This window comes from Perca flavescens, chromosome 2 (assembly GCF_004354835.1).
Source record: "Perca flavescens isolate YP-PL-M2 chromosome 2, PFLA_1.0, whole genome shotgun sequence".
In the NCBI taxonomy this organism is placed as follows: domain Eukaryota; kingdom Metazoa; phylum Chordata; class Actinopteri; order Perciformes; family Percidae; genus Perca; species Perca flavescens.
Genome location: NC_041332.1, coordinates 4,885,223 through 4,907,800, shown reverse-complemented (window position 1 = coordinate 4,907,800; position 22,578 = coordinate 4,885,223). Strand labels below are relative to the sequence as shown.

The 22,578-nt window shown below is 41.5% G+C and overlaps 3 protein-coding genes across 3 annotated transcripts; all 3 read right to left on the bottom strand.

Moving 5' to 3' along the window:
* Positions 1-874: 874 nt before the first annotated feature.
* On the bottom strand, positions 875-5,401 carry LOC114573108 (E3 ubiquitin-protein ligase TRIM39-like). Its single transcript, XM_028605051.1, has 2 exons — positions 5,282-5,401; positions 875-3,951 (listed from the first exon to the last, which is right to left on the bottom strand). Exon 2 carries the CDS (start codon positions 3,940-3,942, stop codon positions 2,278-2,280), a length of 1,665 nt encoding a protein of 554 aa, XP_028460852.1. The 5' UTR covers positions 3,943-3,951; positions 5,282-5,401; the 3' UTR covers positions 875-2,277.
* A 3,609-nt stretch (positions 5,402-9,010) lies between these two features.
* On the bottom strand, positions 9,011-12,602 carry LOC114548092 (E3 ubiquitin-protein ligase TRIM39-like). The gene is made up of 2 exons (XM_028567806.1): positions 12,585-12,602; positions 9,011-11,086 (listed from the first exon to the last, which is right to left on the bottom strand). Exon 2 carries the CDS (start codon positions 11,075-11,077, stop codon positions 9,437-9,439), a length of 1,641 nt encoding a protein of 546 aa, XP_028423607.1. The 5' UTR covers positions 11,078-11,086; positions 12,585-12,602; the 3' UTR covers positions 9,011-9,436.
* Positions 12,603-16,927: 4,325 nt separating this feature from the next.
* LOC114548084 (E3 ubiquitin-protein ligase TRIM21) lies at positions 16,928-22,249 on the bottom strand. Its single transcript, XM_028567793.1, has 2 exons — positions 22,144-22,249; positions 16,928-20,554 (listed from the first exon to the last, which is right to left on the bottom strand). The coding sequence occupies exon 2, from the start codon at positions 20,543-20,545 to the stop codon at positions 18,881-18,883; it is 1,665 nt and encodes a 554-aa protein (XP_028423594.1). The 5' UTR covers positions 20,546-20,554; positions 22,144-22,249; the 3' UTR covers positions 16,928-18,880.
* Between the last annotated feature and the right edge of the window lie 329 nt (positions 22,250-22,578).

Genomic DNA, 22,578 nt, shown 5'->3' with positions numbered 1-22,578 from the left:
GCTCAAGCATAACTATGTCCAGAAAATACGCCAACCACTGCTTTATGCAAAGCGAGTGGGGGGAGGTGAAGCCAGTGTTGGGCTATCATTGGGCTAGCCAAATTTTCTTCTGTCTCCCAAGCAGGTGTAATTTAGAGTCGTCGTTAAGTAACAAAACAATCGGGTGAGTAGGAATTCGACACCCTATCACATAAGATATTATTAATGTTGTTTTCCCCTTCAGAATCTTTAAAGTTTTAAAAAACAATGTAAGACACATTTATCAGATGCAATAATAAAGCTATGTGAAACTTATATTGAGTAAAATATGCAAACCCTGCACCCATCATTCTAGGATCTAAACCTCAGTACTCTAAATGCCCATCATTCAAACACATTATAACTCACTTCCAGACACATTATGAGCCCTACAAGGTTTTCAGGGGTTAAAACCTATGTGTTGCAGCAGTGAGTAACAGTGGGATACATTGAAGGTAGTCTCGCATTGCCCAGATCTTCCTCCACAGTGCTGCAAAGGAAGGTCTGGCTAGTCCACACAGCTTTCCGGGATGGGAGAAAAAAACGTGCTCTGGTTTATTGGCATTTCTTTAAACCAATCACAGTCGTCTTGGGCGGCGCCGGACAGAGCAGCGGTGCCTCTGCAAAATAGCCTTGTTTTGGTGGAACGTGTACTTTCAAAGGTTGAAACTCAGATTGGACAGATAGTCTAGCTAGCTGTCTGGATTTACCCTGCAGAGATCTGAGGAGCAGTTAACCATAGTCCTCACAGATCCACCGGAGGTTAGAACGCCAACACAAAGAAAGACGAAGGGGACGGGACATCCAGCCGAAATGAGGGACATCCGGGAGAATTTCCGGCGGCACCTGAACAATCCCGGAAAAGAAACGTTGTGGATATAGACTACATTGAAGGTAAACATGCAGGCTGTTCTCATTAACCATTCGTACATCATATAGCTACGAAAAAGTACTGACTACTACTAAAGCACTGTAATTTGCATGTGTTACATGTATTTTTCCTGTAAGGACCAAATTAACTGCTTCTGTATAAAGCGTTCATTATTTTTTTTTTTTTATTGATTTATTTTGGATTTGACAAACAACATAATCCAAAGGATAGCATGTTAAAGTGTAAACACTTATTTCCAACATGGTCCTTGGTGTTAAAACATACAACACATAACAAAGACCTATTTCTGGTCAAAAACAATAACATATAATACAAATCATCCAAGGTTTAAAAGCATTCTAAAATCAAAGAATCATAAATCACATAAAATAATCAATCTACTCTAACTAAAAAATATTGGCTACTCTGTTCCATAAAAATACCTTTACTTTATATCTAAAAGCCCCCCCTGGTATTTATAATTTTGAGGGAAAGTGGCAGATTATTCCACAACTTCTCGCCATTCCCAACCTGTAGGGCGACAGTGTGGCCTCATGGGAGCGCTGTAACTGTTTATACTTTGTTGACATTGACGTCAATGTCAACAGTGGCTAAGATGAGATAGGGGTCAATGAATGAGGAAGAACAGCTGCTTTTAAGCCTGCTTGCAAAGACACAAAGGTGGAACGTTGGTCCTTGACATAAATATGGTGAGTTCAATATCCTCGTGAAACAAATGAGGATGATAGACGAAGAGAAGCACTTTGAATACTTCAGAATGTCTGCACAACCATTCAATGACCTACTTTCTTGGATCAAGCCTTTAATTCACCATAAAAGAGCTCATCTTAACCCTCTAAGTTTACAAGAGAGAACTCGTCCAATGCTTCTGTTTCCGCTTTCACCTCTGATCTATGTCATTTTTACGTCGAATTGTCGTGCGCCAGGTCGGGAACGGTGACTGTAAAAAGGCCTTAAGAGTGCTGAAGACCGGATGCTCACGGTGCCATGTACCTGGCTCAAAGTCACCTTTTGTCAACTAAACTCGACTAGCAATTGCCTCTAAAACGGCTCACAGCTCATGGTGCTCTGAAGCCCACTCCTAGTAACCTTTTGTTGGCTTAATTGAACTGTAAAGGCCGCTAAACTTAACCAGGTTGTTATATGACCAGCTGGTGGACACCTAAATTCGTAGGTCATACGGATGGGTGTGTATAAGTTTCCATGCAATATCATACAAACCCGTTCATACGTGTTGAAATATGAAATAATACCAAAAAGCCAAAACCAGGTAAATCAGAAAAAAAGCCAAAATACAGTGACCATTACCAAATGATATGTACTCGTATTTAAAGCTGATTACTTTCATACAAAATCAAATAATTGTTCTACTTGGTCTCAGTGCGATTGACAGGAGAGATGATCAGAGGGGCAGAGTTTTTACCACCATCATTAGGACAAGGACCGAGGTACAGGTAGAGCTTCTCAGTGAAGGAGCAGCCAGTAAAGGAGTAGATAACAGCTGCAGCATCAACGTCATAAAATAAAACCAGACCCTCCAGACAATCCACAAACACCCCCACCTTCTGAGGAGGAGACTTCAGAGAGAGAAGGACGCGAGGGTTAGCATTAGCTTGGTACTCATTTTCATTTCTCAATCCTATAGTCCAGTAACCATCCTCAGGGCTCAGTGGGATGTTCTCTTTCCTGTTGATCGACTCTCTGGCCACTCCTAAAGTCCATTTAGTCTTTTCTTTAACTTCAATCTCGAAGTAAAATCTGCCTGAAGAGGAACTCTGCTCTGAGAAACTCTGCTTTCCAAAAACACAAAGACAATTAGAAAATCTCTCTGGGTTGTCGGGGAGATTTTTCTTTACATTACCATGATTCACTTGTTTCCCATCATCAGACAGGATGAGATTAGGATGTGCTGTTTCAGGATCAAGACTCACATCCACTGCATACCGCTGGACCCCCTTTAGTTCAAATTTAAACAATTTCTTAATGTCTTCACTCAGTGTCTCCTCCAGCTGAGCCAAAGCTCTTGTCACAGTCCCCACATATGATTGTGGACAGACTCTGATTTTTGCCCAGTCATTGGTGGGTGGAACAGCTTTCATAGACTGGATGCTTTGGAGAAGATGAAGGTGATCTTCAGAGCGTGAGAGCTGCTCCACCTCAGTGCTTCTCTTCATCAGCTCAGAGATTTCCTGTTTCAGCTCTTTGATGAAAGCTTCAGCCTGTTTTTCTATTGCTTTCTGCTTCTCTTGAATTGTGTCAATGAGGATGTCCATTCTTCTCTCAATCAACTTCATCAGAGCTGTGAAAGCCTCAACACCTTCTGCTATCTCTGACTCGGCATTTTTCCTGCTGGAGATGACTCTCCGATTGATATTCCGAATCCTTTGTTGTCGCTCTTTGATCATCTGCTGAATTTCAGCCTCTGTCTTCCCCAGCTCGGTCTTCTTTTCTTCATGTCCTTCTTTCAGAGGAACAACATCATGGGTCTTATGGTCTAAAACAGTGCAGAGTATGCAGACACATGTCTGGTCGGTCTTACAGAACAGCTCCAGAGGTTTATCGTGCTTCGTACACATCCTGCCTTCCAGGTTCTCCACAGGGTCGATCAGCTGATGTCTTTTCAGACCTGACATGGTCAGATGAGGCTCCAGGTGAGTCTCACAGTAGGAGACCAGACACACCAGGCAGGACTTCAGGGCCTTCAGTTTGGTTCCAGTGCAGACGTCGCAGGGAACTTCTCCTGGTTTGGCCACTTGTTGCTCTGAGCTGCTGCTGCTGGCTTTCTGTTGAGCTGACTGTCTGAACTGAGCAACCATCTCAGAGATGAAAGTGTTGATGAGCAGCTCAGGTTTTGTGTTGAAAACCTTTTTACACATCGGACACAGGTACTGGTCATTGACATTCCAGTGTTCAGTGATGCAGTTTCTGCAGAAGTTGTGACCACATGATGTGGTGACAGGATCAGTGAACACATCCAGACAGATGGAGCACAGGAACTGATCTTCAGTCAGTCGACAACTAGCTTCAGCCATATCTACACACTGGGAACACAAATGAAAGTGTGAAATAATGTCTGTTTTTTTGTTTGATTAAATCTTTGAGGAATTCAATCTTTTTTCTTAGGGCTCCTGCACACTGGCTACGTGGCGTGTCTGTTTTTATTTTGGCACCCATGTTAACAGGTTAGAGATGCACACTGCCTGCGTGACACGCACGTCTCAGAAAACGCGTGCATGCTATAAATAGAACCAACGCCTATTTTCAAGCGTGTTGGAAGAGTTTCCAGGTAAAAAAGAATACGAAAAGATGTTTATATGTCATTTCGACACAAATACATTTAATAAATAACATTTTGATGTTTGAAAGTCTATAGGTTTGGAAATAAATGCAGCTATAAATGTAATTTAAAAATGATTAATAAATAATCATTGATTTTCAAATATTGCACCTGTCAATACAGAACAAAATATTCTGTAGCCTATTTTGCCGTCAATACTGCCGACGTTGTCTTTGCTGTAATCAAATCAGTATATATTTATGTTTAACATCCAAGTATACTACTGCTTGAGTGTATTTTATCAATGGGAAACATACATGTGTACAGACAAAGCTAGCAGCAGCGTCATGTCAGACATGTTTCTGGTGTGTAAAGACACCAGCTGGTGTGCAGGAGGCCTTATGTACTTGGAACACTAGAGACCACAGTAGCTTAGCTGTGAGCAGTAGCTGACTTTGCAAGAGAAAATGAATTGCCACCAGAAGAAAACAACTAGCCACCTGCTTAAAGGAGCGTAATCAGATGGAATAATTCTGAAGAAAACAAAAACTGAGCCAGGGTTACTACTAAAAGAGGTGTGACTAAGTTCCTGTTTGGAATTTACCAAAAAGACTTTCATTTTGAGACACTGGTTATGAGTCAAGACAGGAAAGTCCCAAGTCTAAAGTTTCGGTTTTCAAGTCATTGACAAGTTGTATTGTGTTTTGAGTTACAGTTAATGGCAATGCAAAATGTAAACACCAACAGTGTTACAGTTGTGGTATCTGTATGTACATTATTGGCCTCCTTAACATTTTAAAAGAGGAGCTTGTAGCAACTGTAAATTAAAAGTATTGTGTGCACAAACACTGGTGCATCTGAATGACTTATGGTATTATTTGAAAGTTTTTCTGTGACAAAACCTTTAGGATAATGACATTAACTGAATAAATTAGTTCACAAAAGTTCCTGTTTGAGAAGCGTTGACTTTGGTCACAAGACGTATTGCTCAGCTGCTGACAGAAGACACATACCAATGGAATAATTGGACATTTCTGTTGCTTTTTAATGTAACAGTAAACATTATTTATTAATATTATTACAGTTGTACTCACCAGAGAAACTGCTATGTTGTGAAGAATGCCCCGATGAACTCTTGAATCTTTCTTTAGAGAGAATCAAAGAGACTCAACTTCTGATAAACTTTAAGTTTCAGTTGAGGAAGTGAAGTTGAACTCTGCCTCTCTTTGCTGTGATGTTCATATCAGGAAATAAATCTCACCAGGCAGGCAGGATTTCCTGCACATCAATCCTGCCTCCTTTACACATCTTAAACACCAGTGGCCTAACCCAAACCTCAGCAGCAGCAGATATGATTTGATTTCTGTAGCTTGTTGTTGGTTGTGCATAGCTAGAGAGAAAGGGCTGCCACAGCATTTTCACACATAGAGTCATAGACGTTAGAAGTAGGGGTGCACCCCCCTATCGACACAGCACATTCTTTATTAATATAAAGGGTTTTGTTAAGTTTTCATGATTGATATGAGAAGAGCTTTGCCAGCTAAACATCCTCATTTAAGTCTAGCCGCTAATTGATTGTATTCGTTTTTGATTCTAATTTTAATAGTTGTCTAGTAACGGGAATGCTGGCGAGATTGGCGCCGCTCCATCTGGCTTGTTTATTTTCACGAATACATCGATCATTTTATTTGATTTTCATACTCAATTCATAAGCAAAGTTCAATAGTTATATATAGCTACGCATTTTATCATCTCTCCGCCATATTTTGTTTTATACGGGGTTGGAGTCTGACGTGATGCCTGATGACCGGAGGATGCAAGTTAAGTTTACCGCAGTAGCCTAAGCCTACAACTCACTAGGGCTACTTACCCACAACAACTTCATGCATAGGCAACATCTGCTGGAGTAAGGATGAGGAAATATTTAATAAGTGAAATTTACCGGCTATGAACGTTTCAACGCGACTTTCTTCGACGCCCAAAGTATGTCCACCGAGGATCTCGTCGCAACAAAATCTACATGGCTCGCAAGGATGGCAAAATATTCCCCTGTCTCTGGACTGTTTTTTACCTTTATTTCTCCAGGTAAGTTGATTGAGAACAATTTCTCATTCACACACAGTGTGAAGCTGTGTGAACACCTGGAGGCTGCCCAGTACAACCACAGTCTGATCTGCTGGCCACTTAGCAGCTCCACTGGAGCGGTTGGGGTTAATAGCCTTGCTCAAGTGGGGGTATTGAGGTAGGGACATTTTACTGGGACAGGGACTCTTTCACTTTCCCATGCAGATTTTATCCTGCCGGGATTGATACCAGCAACCTCCTGGTCCCAACCTCGCTTCCTTAACCCCCTAGGCCAACACTTCCCCCATATTTGAAGCCTGATCGACGAGTTGCCCATCCTGTGCTTGCTAACGTGAACTTCAGCACCTTTATGAGATGACTATAATTTTAATGTCCTTTTTTGTTTGTGGAGTGACCGTGGGTGTCATGAAAGGCGCTTTAAATAAAATGTATTATTATTATTATTATTATTATTATTATTAATGAAATACTTTTGATGAAAAAGTGGCGATTCACTATGCAAGAACATTTTACAACCACTATAGCTCCCGTGAAGTCTATTAGAACCACTTTTCCAGTGATGGCTGAGCGTTACTGAGCAGCCTCCAACTGAGCTTGAAGACGTAGATGTGACGTGAGCAACGTGTCTGAAAGTGTGAAGTCTTCTGGTAGCTGTGAGAGAGAAATCTCAATCATTCCCAATCTTACAGAGACGGAGAGCGTGAGCAGGAGCTGTCCATGAGCGTAGGAGCAGGAGCAAAACATTGCTGAAATATTTTGTTCCGTTGCTTTCATGGACTCTCTGCGGGCTTCTCCCTGCCTCCACGTCCCCCCGATTGCCTGTCGCTTTTTGTCGCTTTTCTCAATCCATGCAGACATGTCCCGGGACCTCCCGAGATAGTTGGCCAGCTCCACCCCCCCCCAATGTTAAACCCAGAGTTACGCCCTTGGCTTTTAGTTTTAAGTCTAATATCTGAGTTCTACTTCCACCTAATATAGTTAAACACTGATGTTTTACTGCACAATTGCTACTTTTACTTTTCATACTTTAAGTACATGAACCTGATAATAACCACAGTCGTTGCTTTGCTTGTTTGGAATGCAGGACTTTTACTTTTCTTTGTTAGCCTCAGAATCTCCCCATAGGAGGTACGCTTTTCAGACGCTCGCTTACCCCCTTGGCCCTGCCGAGGAAAGAGCGGAGAATCCTCTTCTGTGTTTTTTATTACTAAAAGATTTGATGACAAAACACTTTAAGAACTGCATTACTTGCACTGACAGGGAACATCCTCATTACAAGGGCTACTTCTTAAAACGCTGGCAGCAACTTGATGATTGCGCAGTAAGCATTAACAAGTCCTCTGAAAATGCTGCATTTTCCATATAGGCTATAATACGACACAAAACAATAACTCGAGGCCACGCACAAATATTTTCTATATCTGTGATCGTTCCGGGGCTCCGTAGAGACGCACTGCAAACACACACTACAACAGGCGATGTTGTCAAAATCATATTTTATAAATAAAACGTGATGTCATAGAACTCCCTGCAGTAGCTTAATATGAGTGCATTTATGTTTCTATTAATATAAAACTCTCAGTGGCATGTCTTAATAAAACTTACATTGAAGGAGTCAATGAACAAATAATAAATAAGGTGTATTTTAAGTTTTGATCTGCCAGGAATAGTTGTGGCTTTAAAAAGCTATTTACAGACTGTGAGGTGATTGTGAGACTTTTTCCTCTGCCAACCATTAACGGAATTTCAAGTTGTCAGTCTCAAATCCAAGTGAAGTCTTCAGTAACTATTGTTGAAGTCACAAATCTTTTTGGGATTTCTTAAACTGAATCTGAAGTAATCAAATTCATGACTGCAGTCTAAAAATAATCACTTTACTTTAATCAGTGCGATCGACACGAGAGATGATCAGAGAGGCAGAGTTTTTACCACCATCATTCAGACTAGTATAGAAGTATGGGAAGAGTTTCTCAGTGAAGGAGCAGCCAGTAAAGGAGTAAATAAGAGCTGAAGCATCTGCATCATGAAAGGAGACCAGATCATCCTCATAATCCACAAACACCCCCACGTTCTGAGGAGGAGACTTCAAATCAGCCTACATAAACATGTTTTTTTTTTATTTTAGACATGACTCAAATTAATACAACTTTCTTGAACAGTTGCAGAGAAGTTCTTCTTACCTTTGAAGAGTTTATATTTTTATTAGCAGTTTTATGTGCATGTTTCATCCAGATTGGCATCAGCGAGTAAAGAAGCAGCTTTTTAAGGCACCTTCCACTGATTCTGTCTGACTCCTTGCAGAGTCCTAAACTTCCTGACTTTTACTTGTGCTGCAAATACAGCTTCCCCTTTCCCCCTCTGCTCAGGCTTGGAGAAGCAAAAGACAGTTCCTTCCCCCTCCCCTGCAAGCTCTCTGTGCCCAGTGATAGTCTCAAGAAAGGAAGCAGTTTGTTCTAGAAAAAACACTTCTTTGGCTCTTAGCCAAAATCTCTTTTATTTGTGAAAACTGAATAAATCAGATTGTTTTTTTATACAGATATCTTTATCATACATGTAAAAATGTAGAGGTTAAGCACAAATTAACACAGCCAGTTGTTCAGCTTTCCCTTTTATTTTTTCTTGTGTATATATATATATATATATATATATATGTAAGTTTTAAGTATATATGTTTGATTTTCATGTAGAAAAAGAAAGACAAAACAATCTCGTAAATGAACAGCCTGTAAATCATAAATGGAAATACCATCATTGGAAATATATAATTTTGACAGACACATCTGTAGAACAAAGACCCCAAATTGCAGCGCAATTATATATTATAGGAGTTTCTTAGGACAACCCATAGCAAGTGCAGCTGATTTCATCAATAAACGTAAAATAATGCAAGCATACTGTAAGTGGGACAGTATCTAAATTGATCATGAAATAAAACATCTCTCCCAATGTCGTCTCTCTCTTTTTCTCTTTCTTGTTTTGGGAGGGGGAAGACTATCAACACATATAGTTCATTTCCAAGTCATAGGACGCTTTAGCAGATTTTGATAATGTTGAAATCATCAAAACCATGACTTGATCTTGAGTCCAAGTAGAAGCCAATAGTCCACACAAGGTGTTTATTTGTGTAATACTGAATATTTTTTGTAGGCAGTAAAGTGATTAGTCTACTTAGTGTGATTGACAGGAGAGATTGTCAGAGGTGCAGAGTTTTTACCACCATCATGAAGCCCAGGACTGAAGAATGGGAAGAGTTTCTCAGTGAAGGAGCAGCCAGTAAAGGAGTAAATAAGAGCTGCAGCATCTACGTCATAAAAGGAGACCAGACCCTCCTCATAATCCACAAACACCCCCACCTTCTGAGGAGGAGACTTCAGAGAGAGACGGACATCATAATCATCAAGAGCTTTGTATTCATTTCCTTTCCTCAACCACATAGTCCAGAAACCATCCTCAGGGCTCATGGTGATCAGTCCCTTCCTGTTGATCGACTCTCTGGCCACTCCTAAATCCCATTCGGTTTTTCCTTTAACCTGAAGCTCAAAGTAAAATCTGCTTGAAGAGAAACTCTGCTTTCCAAAGAGACAAAGACTGGTAGAAAATCTCTCTGGGTTGTCTGGGAGATTCTTCCTCACATCACCGTGATTCACTTGTTTCCCATCATCAGACAGGATGAGTTCAGGATGTGCTGTATCAGGATCAAGAGTCACATCCACTGCATACTGCTGGATTCTCTTCAGCTCAGACTCAGCAAGCTTCTTTATCTTTCTACTGAGTTTCTCCTCCAGCTGAGCCACAGCTCTCACCACAGTCCCCTCATATGATGGACAGACGTAGACCTCTATCCAGTCCTTTGTGGGTGGAGCAGCTTTCATGGACTGGAAGCTTTGAAGAAGATGGAGGTGGTCTTCAGAGCGTGAGAGCTGCACCACCTCACTGCTCCTCTTGGTCAGGTCAGAGATTTCCTGTTCCAGCTCTTGAATTAAGTCTTCGGCCCATATCTCTTGTGTCTTTTGCTTCTCTTTGATGGTGTTGATGAGCTCATTCAGGCCTCTCTCAACAGACTCCTTCAGAGAAGTGAAGACCTGAACACCTTCTGCTATCTCTCTGTCTGCATCTTCCTCACTGAGGTCGACTGAGTGTTTGATCTCCTGAATCTTCAGTCGTCTTTTCTGGATCATCTGCTGAATTTCAGCCTCTGTCTTCCCCAGCTCTGCCTTCTTTCCTTCATGTCCTTCTTTCAGAGAAACAACATCATGCGTCTTGTGGTCTAAAACAGTGCAGAGCATGCAGACACATGTCTGGTCGGTCTTACAGAACAGCTCCAGAGGTTTATCGTGCTTCGTACACATCCTGCCTTCCAGGTTCTCCACAGGGTCGATCAGCTGATGTCTTTTCAGGCCTGACATGGTCAGATGAGGCTCCAGGTGAGTCTCACAGTAGGAGACCAGACACACCAGGCAGGACTTCAGGGCCTTCAGTTTGGTTCCAGTGCAGACGTCACAGGGAACTTCTCCTGGTTTGGCCACTTGTTGCTCTGAGCTGCTGCTGCTGGCTTTCTGTTGAGCTGACTGTCTGAACTGAGCAACCATCTCAGAGATGAAAGTGTTGACGTGCAGCTCAGGTTTTGTGTTGAAAACATTTTTACACATCGGACACAGGTACTGGTCATTAGTATCCCAGTGTTCAGTGATGCAGTTTCTGCAGAAGTTGTGTCCACATGGTGTGGTGACAGGATCAGTGAACACATCCAGACAGATGGAGCACAGAAACTGAGCTTCAGTCAGTCGACAACTGGCTTCAGCCATATCTACACACTGGAAACACAAATGAAAATGTGAAAAAAATGCAAACATAATGTCTGTTTTTTTGTTTGATGAAATGTTGACGAAAATCTTTTTTCTTATACAAATCGAACACTAGAAACCACAGTAGCTCAGCTGTGAGCAGTAGCTGACTTTGCAAGAGAAGATGAATTGCCACCAGAAGAAAACAACTAGCCACCTGCTTAAAGGAGCGTAATCAGATGGAATAATTCTGAAGAAAACAAAAACTGAGCCAGGCTAACTAGGCTACTAAAAGAGGTGTGACTAAGGGTGCTTTCACACCGGCCTCGTTTAGATCGATTGAATTGAACTATAGTTCGTTTAACCCGCTGATGCGTTTCGTTTGGGCAGGTGAGAATACAGCAATCACACTCGGGTGCGCACCAAAAGCGGACGAAACAAGCGCACCGAGACCTGCTTGAAGAGGTGGTCTCGGTGCGCTTTCAATCGAACTCTGGAGCGGTTCATTTGTGGTGAGAACGTGATCCGTACTCGAACCGCACCAACTATACATACTCCTCCAGTCTGAGCTAATGTCTCATGTAGTCAGGTGTGTTTAGCAATCTGCGATGCAGCAGAGCAGCAAACTTTGGCAGCTTGCAGTGTTTCTATCACAGAAATAGACTGCGGTCAAGCTCGGTGTCCCTCATTCGCATCTCCGCGGTCAAACCAGCAGCTGCTAAAGTTGGAGACAGAAGCCGGCAGAACGAAGTCTCGGTGACGTAGTAACGTCTCTTGCCAAACAATGTCTAATCAATTAATGAAAAAACTGGTTTGACCATGGAGATGCAAGAAATATGCACTAGTGCAGAACACCGGACCTTCTTCCTGTGTTCACATTCTTGCTCCCACCCCCAGACACATCCGACCAATAAGGGGAGTGGATGTTCTCGTTCGTGAAACCAAAACAAACCAAACCAAACCCAGGGCAAATCGCTCCAAGTTTACAAACTCACCAACTGATTCGGACCAAAGCAAAAGGTGTGAAAACGCCCTAAGTTCATTTTTGGAAATTACCAAAAATAATCTTGAGACACTAGTTATGAGTCAAGACAGGAAAGTCACAAGTCTAAAGTTTTGGTTTTCAAGTCCTTGACGTTTTTAGTTACAGTTAATGGCAATGCAAAATGTAAACACCAACAGTGTTACAGTTGTGGTATCTGTATGTACATTATTGGCCTCCTTAACATTTTAAAAGAGGAGCTTGTAGCAACTGTAAATTAAAAGTATTGTGTGCACAAACACTGGTGCATCTGAATGACTTATTTGAAAGTTCTTCACTGACAAAACGTTAAGATTAACAACATTTACTGAAAAAAATACTTCTCAAAAGTAATTAATTGAATTAATTGTTTTGCAGTTCCCATATTTCATGTAATAAAAGGACACAAATAATTATATTGGGAGCTCCCAAGTGCGGCAGACATTTCTGTTGTTTTTCAATGTAACAGTGAACATTATATATTCATATTATTACAGTTGTACTCACCAGTGTTTGTCAGAGACACTTCTAGATTGCGGAAAAAGATCTGACGTACTCTTGAGTCTTTCTTTAGAGAGAAACAGAGAGAAACTTACAGTTTCATTTTAAGTGAAGTGAAACTGAACTCTGCTTTTCTTTGGTGTTTTGGTGTTTATACAAGTGAAGAAATCCCAGCAGGCCAGCAGGATTTCCTGCCAGGATGAATTGCAATCCCGCCTCACCAGTGGCCTTACCCAAATCTCACCATCTTACTTGTTGTTGGTTGTACATAGCTATAGAGAAAGAGTGGCCACAGCATTCTCCTTTTCCTTTTCACTGATGCGGGTCATGTAAACAGCATATTCTGTTCGGATATTCTCAATTAGGTCTTATTCCAAATGTAGTATTTTTGTTATGGTTTGGTTTTTATGTTTTTATGTTGTTTTTTTTCTGTGTATGTTTTCTCTCTTTCCTCTCCCTCCTCCCTTCTGTGGAGGATGAGTCCTTTTTGTATGTAGCAACAAGCCTGTGGAACAAGTTACCAGGAAATCTAAAGATGGTCAGAAGTTTAGGAGGTTTTAAGCAGGCACTGAAAAAATGGCTCAGATGCCAATCTTAGTATGTTTTTTTTTGTATTACTGTATTGTCTTGATGGATCTATTTAATATATGTATGGATGTGATGATTGATGCTTGATCTGCTGCCACTTGCTCTAGGCCCTATGTTCCCACATTTCCTTTTTAATAAATTTGTATCCAATTGTATCCCCCTAACCCTAACCCTAACAATTGTTGTGGGAAGATAGGGCTTAAATTGAAGGGAAATGTAGGAACACAAGACCTAATTTTGAAAATGTCCTAGAAATGTGGGAACATAGGGCTGTGGGACCATAGGGCTGACCCCAGCTAAAACACTGGCTATGGAGAAGTAGCTACAACCTCACTTCAAAAGATGTGAATCGTCCCTTTAGTATTGCAACTGTTAAAGGTGGAACTCATTTTAATCTGGGTTGTTTACCATATAATAATGTATTGTCATGCATTAGTTGATGTAGGCCTGTGTTATGTATTAATAATCTAAATCTACAAAGTAACTTAAGTAATCAACTAAAAGCACTAAAAAGTACAATATTTATCTCTGAGATGGTAGAAGTAGCATAACATGGAAACACATTGAACTTTACTATAGTACTTTTTACTCCACTACATTAATCTAATACCTTGAGTTACCTTACAGATTCATATTAATAATTCAACTCACTTCCCAGATTTTTCCAAATGCTTTTATTTCATTCTACACACATTTAAAAAAATGTAATTAATGTGAGAAACACAGATTGTAAAAATGATATTGTATTCATGCATCTCTGTTACAATCCAGCATTTTTATATGTACACTGATCAGGCCATTAAAAGTACTGTATGCATATATTACACCTTTAATTTCTTGTTTCTGTGGAACTTTATGCCATGATGTTTTGGCGATCTTGCAGACAGTTAATGCAGTATTTAGATTAGATAAGATTAGACTATAGCTAAAAAGATTAGACTATAGTTTTAAAAAACACACAATGTAAGACACATTTATCAGACGCAATAATAAAGCTATGTGAACATTATATTGAGTAAAATATGCAAACCCTGCACCCATCATTCTAGGATCTAAACCTCAGTACTCTAAATGGCTCTAAATCATTCAAACACATTATAACTCACTTCCAGACACATTGGCCCTCATTTATGAAACGTGCGTACAACCTAAAACAGGCGTACGACGGGCGTACGACGATTCCTACGCAAAGCTCGGCATTTATCAATTTGGACGTGAGTGTAGGCTGCGATCAAATCTCACGTCTGGTCTGAACTCGTGTACGCAGGTTTCTGAGTCAGCGTGGCCTTGTGGTGCAGCATATAATCAGTTTAACAGGAGAAGAAGAAGTCATCAGTTGATCACTTATCAGCAATGGCAGATCTGGCTCTTTTAGAAGACCTCTATGAGCCGGTACAATAGTGCACACGTACGCACACGTGCCACGGTGGAGCGCTCCATCGGATTGTTTAAGGGCAGATGGCTCGCATCAGTGGGGGGACCCTATACACGGCAGAAAAAGTCTGCAACATTGTTTTAGCCTGTGGGGTTCTGCACAACATCTCGCAGGGAAACTGGGTGCCATAAATGTAGCGATGGAGCCAGATGACCCGATGCCCAGAGAGCAGTGTCCAGAACAGCCACCACTGAAGGAGACAGGATATTATTCCTCACTTCTAAAAGGTAGCCTATAGTGTTATGTTTGGCAATGATATTCAATACAGGAAACATGACGATGCACAACATTTTTATTTATTATTCAGGTTTTCATTTCTATGTCGTGAACGATTTATTTCTGCCACTGACCGAGTTATTTCGGCTTGTTTTTCCAGCCCCTCTGCTGTCAGGGTCCAGCACTGGGGGGGCGGAGGACACGCGCTCTCCCTCAGCTGTTGCCTCGTTCTGACTCATGACAAAAAAACACGAGTAAAATAAAAGACACTGCATAAACTCTGCTACCGTGTGTTTATTTAAATGTAGGTACACCATGTAGGCCTAAGAGATTGCAATAAGCCTGTATATTACTATTAGGACTATAGAAAATGCGTCAAGGATGTATCAATTAAATAGGCTAAACTTCAGCTGGAGTCCGATTTACTACGGCAACACTGTTGACCGCATAGTGATCTCTTTCCATTCTGCATTCTTTCTACAGCCTTTAATACCAGTTTTCAGGCTGCCAAAAAGTACACACGTTAGTGCAAATGAACCGGAGATATCAGGGTTTCAATCTCCACCTCTGAAAAGTGCCGCTTCTCAGCCGGATTACGTCTCGCCATGTCGTAAATTGTAGGGGCGAGGCCTCAAAACCCAGAATATATTGGGGTGTGATATTTAAATTACGATCGTTTCCAGCTGCTGCATTTATCAATGTACGACCATTCTCACGCTCTCATTGGTGTGATACGAACGTTTCATAAATCACACGTGAAGCCTGTCGTAAGATGATTTCTGCGCTCATATCTGCGCTGGTTTCTACGTTAGGTTGATAAATGAGGGCCATTATGAGCCCTACAAGGTTTTCAGGGGTTAAAACCTAGTGTTGCAGCAGTGAGTAACAGTGGGATACATTGAAGGTAGTCTCGCATTGCCCAGACCTTGCTCCACAGCGCTGCGGAGGAGGGTCTGGGAGCCCACACAGCATTCCGGGCTGGGAGAAAAAACGTGCTCTGGTTTATTGGCATTTCTTTAAACCAGGGGTCTCAAACTCAATTTACCTGGGGGCCACTGGAGGCAGAGTCTGGGTGAGGCTGGGCCGCATCAGGTTTTCCACAAGAAAAGCTTTGTTAAAAAAATTCCAATCGTCTTAAATCTCTTTATTTTTTTATTATTTATATTCTTTTATCCCGCCGCGTACGCATCACTTTGATTTATTTTGTCAGAGAGAGAGAGACCTCATATTAAGTGCCATTGACGTGTGTATATATATATATATATATATATATATATATATATATATAAATTGTGATTTGTTATGTGGGGGGGCTCTTTCTAGGGGGTTCCGTTGGTATGACCGGGAAAAAAAATTGAAGAATAAACCGTGAAATGGCAGTTTCTGGAGAGTTTTGTGCAAAGAAATGGAGAAATTTAGTCTTACATGATATGTGCAAAACTGCAAGGTTAAGAGCCTATACTCTGCATTGTTGTAGTATCAACAGGTAGGCTATTAGGACATTTGCATTACTGTTAATCAGTCATCACTTGATTACACATTGTATTACCTTGTTATGATATAAGAAGTGACCCATACAATGTGCCAAACATAATGTGCCACATGAAGAGACAGTGCAGCATATGACAGTAGCAACAGCTGAGAAGATTTGGGTCTGTGGTGACCAGGTCCACTTCACACAAACTTCCTTCTCCCATTCTCTCTTTACTACTACAACACACACACACACACACACACACACACACACGACACCGAGTGGGGCTCTCCAATGCTCGGAGTTGAGCCGTGGCCGGCTCGGAGCCCTAACGCTGGCGGAGATGCGACAGCGAGGACCGGTTCCACGGCTTGGTCAGCGACATGAACTCGTAGCGGCCGGTGGAGTTTCCGAGCACCGGGCTTCCACCGCTGCCAGCGGGGTTTTTAGCTTTAGGAGAAGACATTTTATCTGTTAATCCTACCAAGGTAGACACTATGGCCTTATGTAGTTGACCCGCAGTGGTGAATTGTCTGCAGTTCTGGGAGGGTTGTTGCCGTGTTCTGAGAGAGCCCCGGCCCAATTTAACCCCTGTTTATATACATTTATGTACATATATATACGTTTAATGTCCCGCTGGGCAGCAACTTAAAAAAAGTGAAGGGTTGTGAACGCAGCGCGGTGGGATGAATGTCCGCGTGTGCCCAATAGAAACGAGGCAGCCAGCCAGGCACGGAAGAAAACACTCCATGGCAACGCTGCTGTAACTTTCACTCATTGAGGAATGTTTCTCTGCTTGCATCAAGCCCGGCCGATGTCCCGCCCCCGAGAGCCATATACCCCACCGTGATTGGTAGGTTTGTTCAGCTCCACACACAACACTGTAAAGTACCATACATATCAAACTCGCGGGCCATTACATAACATTAAACTTTCATATTAAGGCGGGGGCCACAAACTATAGTCCCACGGGCCGCAATTGGCCCGCGGGCCGCGAGTTTGAGACCCCTGCTTTAAACCAATCACAATCGTCTTGGGCAGCACCGGACAGAGCAACAGTGCCGCTGCAAAATAGCCTTGTTTTGGTGGAACGTGTACTTTCAAAGGTTGAAACTCAGTTTGGACAGATAGCCTAGCTAGCTGTCTGGATTTACCCTGAACGCCAACACAGAGACTGAGGAAGGGGACAAATATCCAGCCGAAATGAGGGACATCCGGCCAAATTTCCGGCGGCACCTAAACAATCGCGGAAAAGAAACGTTGTTGTTATAGACTACATTGAAGGTAAACATGCAGGCTGTTCTCACTAACCATTCTTACATCATATAGTAGGGCTGCATGATTATGGCCAAATTGAGAATTACAATTATTTTTGATCAATATTGAGATCATGATTATTCATTGATTTTAGGGACAAAGTATTTTAATTGCACTTTCACATTTAAATAAACAGAGCACTGCTTTCCATCCATGTTGAGCTACAATCCTGCTAATGTACAAATATTTTGGATCAAATTATGTCCTGATTTACAGTGCATCTCCTAGAAGCAACATATAAATACAATTTGACTAAAACTTAAAAACTTAAATCAACAGAGCACTGCTTTCACTTTCATGTGACTTAAAATATAATTAAAACAAGGCTACGCTTCTACTCGGGACTGCAGCTGCAACAGTCAGGAAAGTTTTTCACAGACAGCTCACCAAAAATGAAGCAAAAACATCTCAAATGCCCCCTGGTCACTGGCTGTCAGTCTACGAAGCGCTTAATTCGATATGCAGCAATTTATTATGAGTGGAGCACGCATTTTAAGTATCAATATTGCAGGCGATAATGTTCATTTAAAAGTATAGTATAAAAATGTGATTAATTGTGCAGCCATATCATATAGCTATGAAAAGTACTGACTACTACTACTAAAGTACTGTAATTCGTATGTGTAACACATATTTGTACTGTAAGCACCACATTAACTGCTGCTGTATAAGAGCACTTTGGTGTGCTGTGATGTCAAGATGGATGGGTGGGATCCTAAAACAAAGGGCTTTGCTCCTGGGGAATGGAGTTTGAATCCTGGGGTACACATATGATTTTCACACATGAAATGCGTGTCGTTTCCCGGGAGTGTTTTAATCCAAATCACTGTGTTTTTTTGTGAACTGTCGGCACTGCATGCCGCTCGTTTTGTGCTGAAACGATTTGCTGCTCACCCGGCTCAAAGTCACCTTTTGTCTGCTAAACTCAACTAGCAACGGGCTCTAAAACGACTGACAGCTCATGGTGCTCTGAAGCCCACTCCTAGTAACCTTTTGTTGGCTTAATTGAACTGTAAAGGCCGATAAACTTAACCAGGTTGTTATATGACCAGCTGGTGGACACCTAAATTCGTAGAAGATCATATTGATGGATGTGCATAAGTTTCCATACGATATCTTACGAAACCCGATTATATGCGTTGAAATATGATATAATACCAAAAAGCCAAAAGCAGGTAAATCAGAAAAAAAGCCAAAATACAGTGACCATTACCAAATAATATGTACTTGTATTTAAAGCTAATTGCTTACATACGAAATCAAATAATTGTTCTACTTGGTCTCAGTGCGATTGACAGGAGAGATGATCAGAGGGGCAGAGTTTTTACCACCATCATTAGGACAAGGACCGAGGTACAGGTAGAGCTTCTCAGTGAAGGAGCAGCCGGTAAAGGAGTAGATAAGAGCTGCAGCATCAACGTCATAAAATAAAACCAGACCCTCCTCATAATCCACAAACACCCCCACCTTCTGAGGAGGAGACTTCAGAGAGAGAAGGACACGAGGGTTAGCATTAGCTTGGTACTTATTTTCATTTCTCAATCCTATAGTCCAGTAACCATTCTCAGGGCTCAGTGGGATGTTCTCTTTCCTGTTGATCGACTCTCTGGCCACTCCTAAAGTCCATTTAGTCTTTTCTTTAACTTCAATCTCGAAGTAAAATCTGCCTGAAGAGGAACTCTGCTCTGAGAAGCTCTGCTTTCCAAAAACACAAAGACAATTAGAAAATCTCTCTGGGTTGTCGGGGAGACTTTTCTTTACATCACCATGATTTACTTGTTTCCCATCATCAGACAGGATGAGATTAGGATGTGCTGTATCAGGATCAAGACTCACATCCACTGCATACTGCTGGATTCTCTTCAGCTCAGACTCAGCAAGCTTCTTCATGTCTTTACTTAGTGTGTCCTCCAGCTGAGCCACAGCTCTCACCACAGTCCCCTCATAGGTTGATGGATGGATGCTGACCTCTGTCCAGTCCCTGGTGGGTGGAATAGCTTTCATCGACTGGACACTCTGCAGAAGATGGAGGTGGTCTTCAGAGTGTGAGAGCTGCTCCACCTCAGTGCTTCTCTTCATCAGCTCAGAGACTTCCTGTTCCAGCTCTTTGATGAAAGCTTGGGCCTGTTTTTCTATTGCTTTCTGCTTCTCTTGAATTGTATCAATGAGGTAATTCAGGCCTCTCTGAATGAACTCTATCAGAGCTGTGAAAGCCTGAACACCTTCTGCTATCTCTGACTCTGCATTTTTCCTGCTGGAGTTGACTCTCCGTTTAAAATTCTGAATCCTTTGTTGTCGCTCTTTGATCATCTGCTGAATTTCAGCCTCTGTCTTCCCCAGCTCTGCCTTCTTTTCTTCATATTCTTCTTTCAGAGGAACAACATCATGGGTCTTGTGGTCTAAAACAGTGCAGAGCATGCAGACACATGTCTGGTCGGTCTTACAGAACAGCTCCAGAGGTTTATCGTGCTTGGTACACATCCTGCCTTCCAGGTTCTCCACAGGGTCGATCAGCTGATGTCTTTTCAGACCTGACATGGTCAGATGAGGCTCCAGGTGAGTCTCACAGTAGGAGACCAGACACACCAGGCAGGACTTCAGGGCCTTCAGTTTGGTTCCAGTGCAGACGTCACAGGGAACTTCTCCTGGTTTGGACACTTGTTGCTCTGAGCTGCTGCTGCTGGCTTTCTGTTGAGCTGACTGTCTGAACTGAGCAACCATCTCAGAGATGAAAGTGTTGATGAGCAGCTCAGGCTTTGTGTTGAAAACATTTTTACACATCGGACACAGGTACTGGTCATTGGTATTACAGTGTTCAGTGATGCAGTTTCTGCAGAAGTTGTGTCCACATGATGTTGTGACAGGATCAGTGAACACATCCAGACAGATGGAGCACAGAAACTGATCTTCAGTCAGTCGACAACTAGCTTCAGCCATATCTACACACTGGGAACACAAATGAGAAGTGTGAAAAAAATGCAAATATAATGTGTGTTTTTTTTATTTGATGAAATGTTTGAGGAATTCAATCTTTTTTCTTATACACTTCGATAACTAGAGACCACAGTAGCTCAGCTCAGTAGCTGACTTTGCAAGAGAAGATGAATTGCCACCAGAAGAAAACAACTAGCCACCTGCCTAAAGGAGCGTAATCAAATGGAATAATTCTGAAGAAAACAAAAACTGAGCCAGGGTTACTAGGCTTCTAAAAGTGGTGTCATTAAGTTCATGTTTGGAATTTACCAAAAAGACTTGCATGTTGAAACATTAGTTATGAGTCAAGACAGGAAAGTCCCAAGTCTACAGTTTCGGTGTTAGGTTACAGTCAATGGCAATGCAAAATGTAAACACCAACAGTGTTACAGTTGTGGTATCTGTATGTACATTATTGGCCTCCTTAACATTTTAAAAGAGGATGTTTTTTTGAACAACGGAATGTGGCAACTGTCAATTAAAAGTGTCGTGTGCACAAACACTGGTGCATCTGAATGACTTATGCTATTATTTGAAAGTTTTTCACTGACAAAACCTTTATGCCACCTTCCCACTGGCACTTGAAATCAGCTCCGATACGACTGTGAAATGACCAGAAATCATTAATTTCCGAACGAGTGTGGTGCGAAAAAAGCCGTGTCCGTTGGTCATCCGCAATTTTTACTTTTGCGACAGGCAACGGACGGTTGCTATTCGACAATTCGAGCGGAAGTTACCGTTGCTATGGTACTGGTAAACAAATCTGAATTCTAAACTTTTAATAAAATAAATAATGATTTCATAACGATAAGTTGTGATGTAATGTTTTAATTTTCATGATTTCCTAACGTTATTAGGGCAGTTAATACAACTGCTCGTGTTAGCTAATTGACGCTGACTAGTTAGCGGTAGCTGACGTCAGCTAGTGAGCTCAGGCTAGCTGACGTTAGCTAACGCTAACTAGTTAGCTAGCCTGAGCTCGCTAGCTCAAGTGAATTTATGTTATTCATTTAGACATCATTCAGAGCAATACTTTTCTCCACGCAGCAGCCTTTCTGTTTCTATCTCTATAGCCCTCAGATGAGAGGTCAGAGAGAATTGGACATTCGGACACTGACAGAATGAGTCATTCTCGCCATCCTTTTTTTTCTACTCCTGATTTTTACTATTCCGACGCTTTCAACGGTGTAGTACGACGTCCACTGGGGGCTGCAGGAGCTTATGAGGATCGTAAATAAACGAACAAACTGAATCATTTACTTCACAAAGGTTCCTGTTTGCGTTGACTTTTGTCAAAGGAAGTTTCGCTCAGCTGCTTGACAGAAGACTCATGCCAACATTAAAAAGTAAAAACATGAGGGGCTCTCAATGTTGAACAAAAGAAAGTAATTAATTTAATTATTTGTTGCGCAGTTTCATACTTCACTTAATAAAAGGACACAAATATTATATAATATAATAATAATTATATTGGGAGTGCCCAAGTGTGGCAGACATTTCTGTTGCTTTTTAATGTAACAACAGTAAACATTATATATTCATATTATTACAGTTGTACTCACCAGTGTTTGTCAGAGACACTTCTAGGCTGCGGAAAAAGATCTGACGTACTCTTGAGTCTTTCTTTAGAGAGAAACAGAGAGACTGATCTCAACTTCAGCTCGGCAGTCACTCTGACAAACTTACAGTTTCATTTTAAGCGAAGTGAAACTGAACTCTGCTTTTCTTTGGTGTTTATACAAGTGAAGAAATCCCAGCAGGCCAGCAGGATTTCCTGCCAGGATGCATTGCAATCCCGCCTCACCAGTGGCCTTACCCAAATCTCACCAGCTTACTTGTTGTTGGTTGTACATAGCTATAGAGAAAGAGTGGCCACAGCATTCTCCTTTTCCTTTTTACTGATGCAGGTCATGTAAACAGCATATTCTGTTCGGATATTCTGAATTAAGTCTTATTCCAAATGTAGTATTTTTGTTATGGTTTGGTTTTTATGTGTT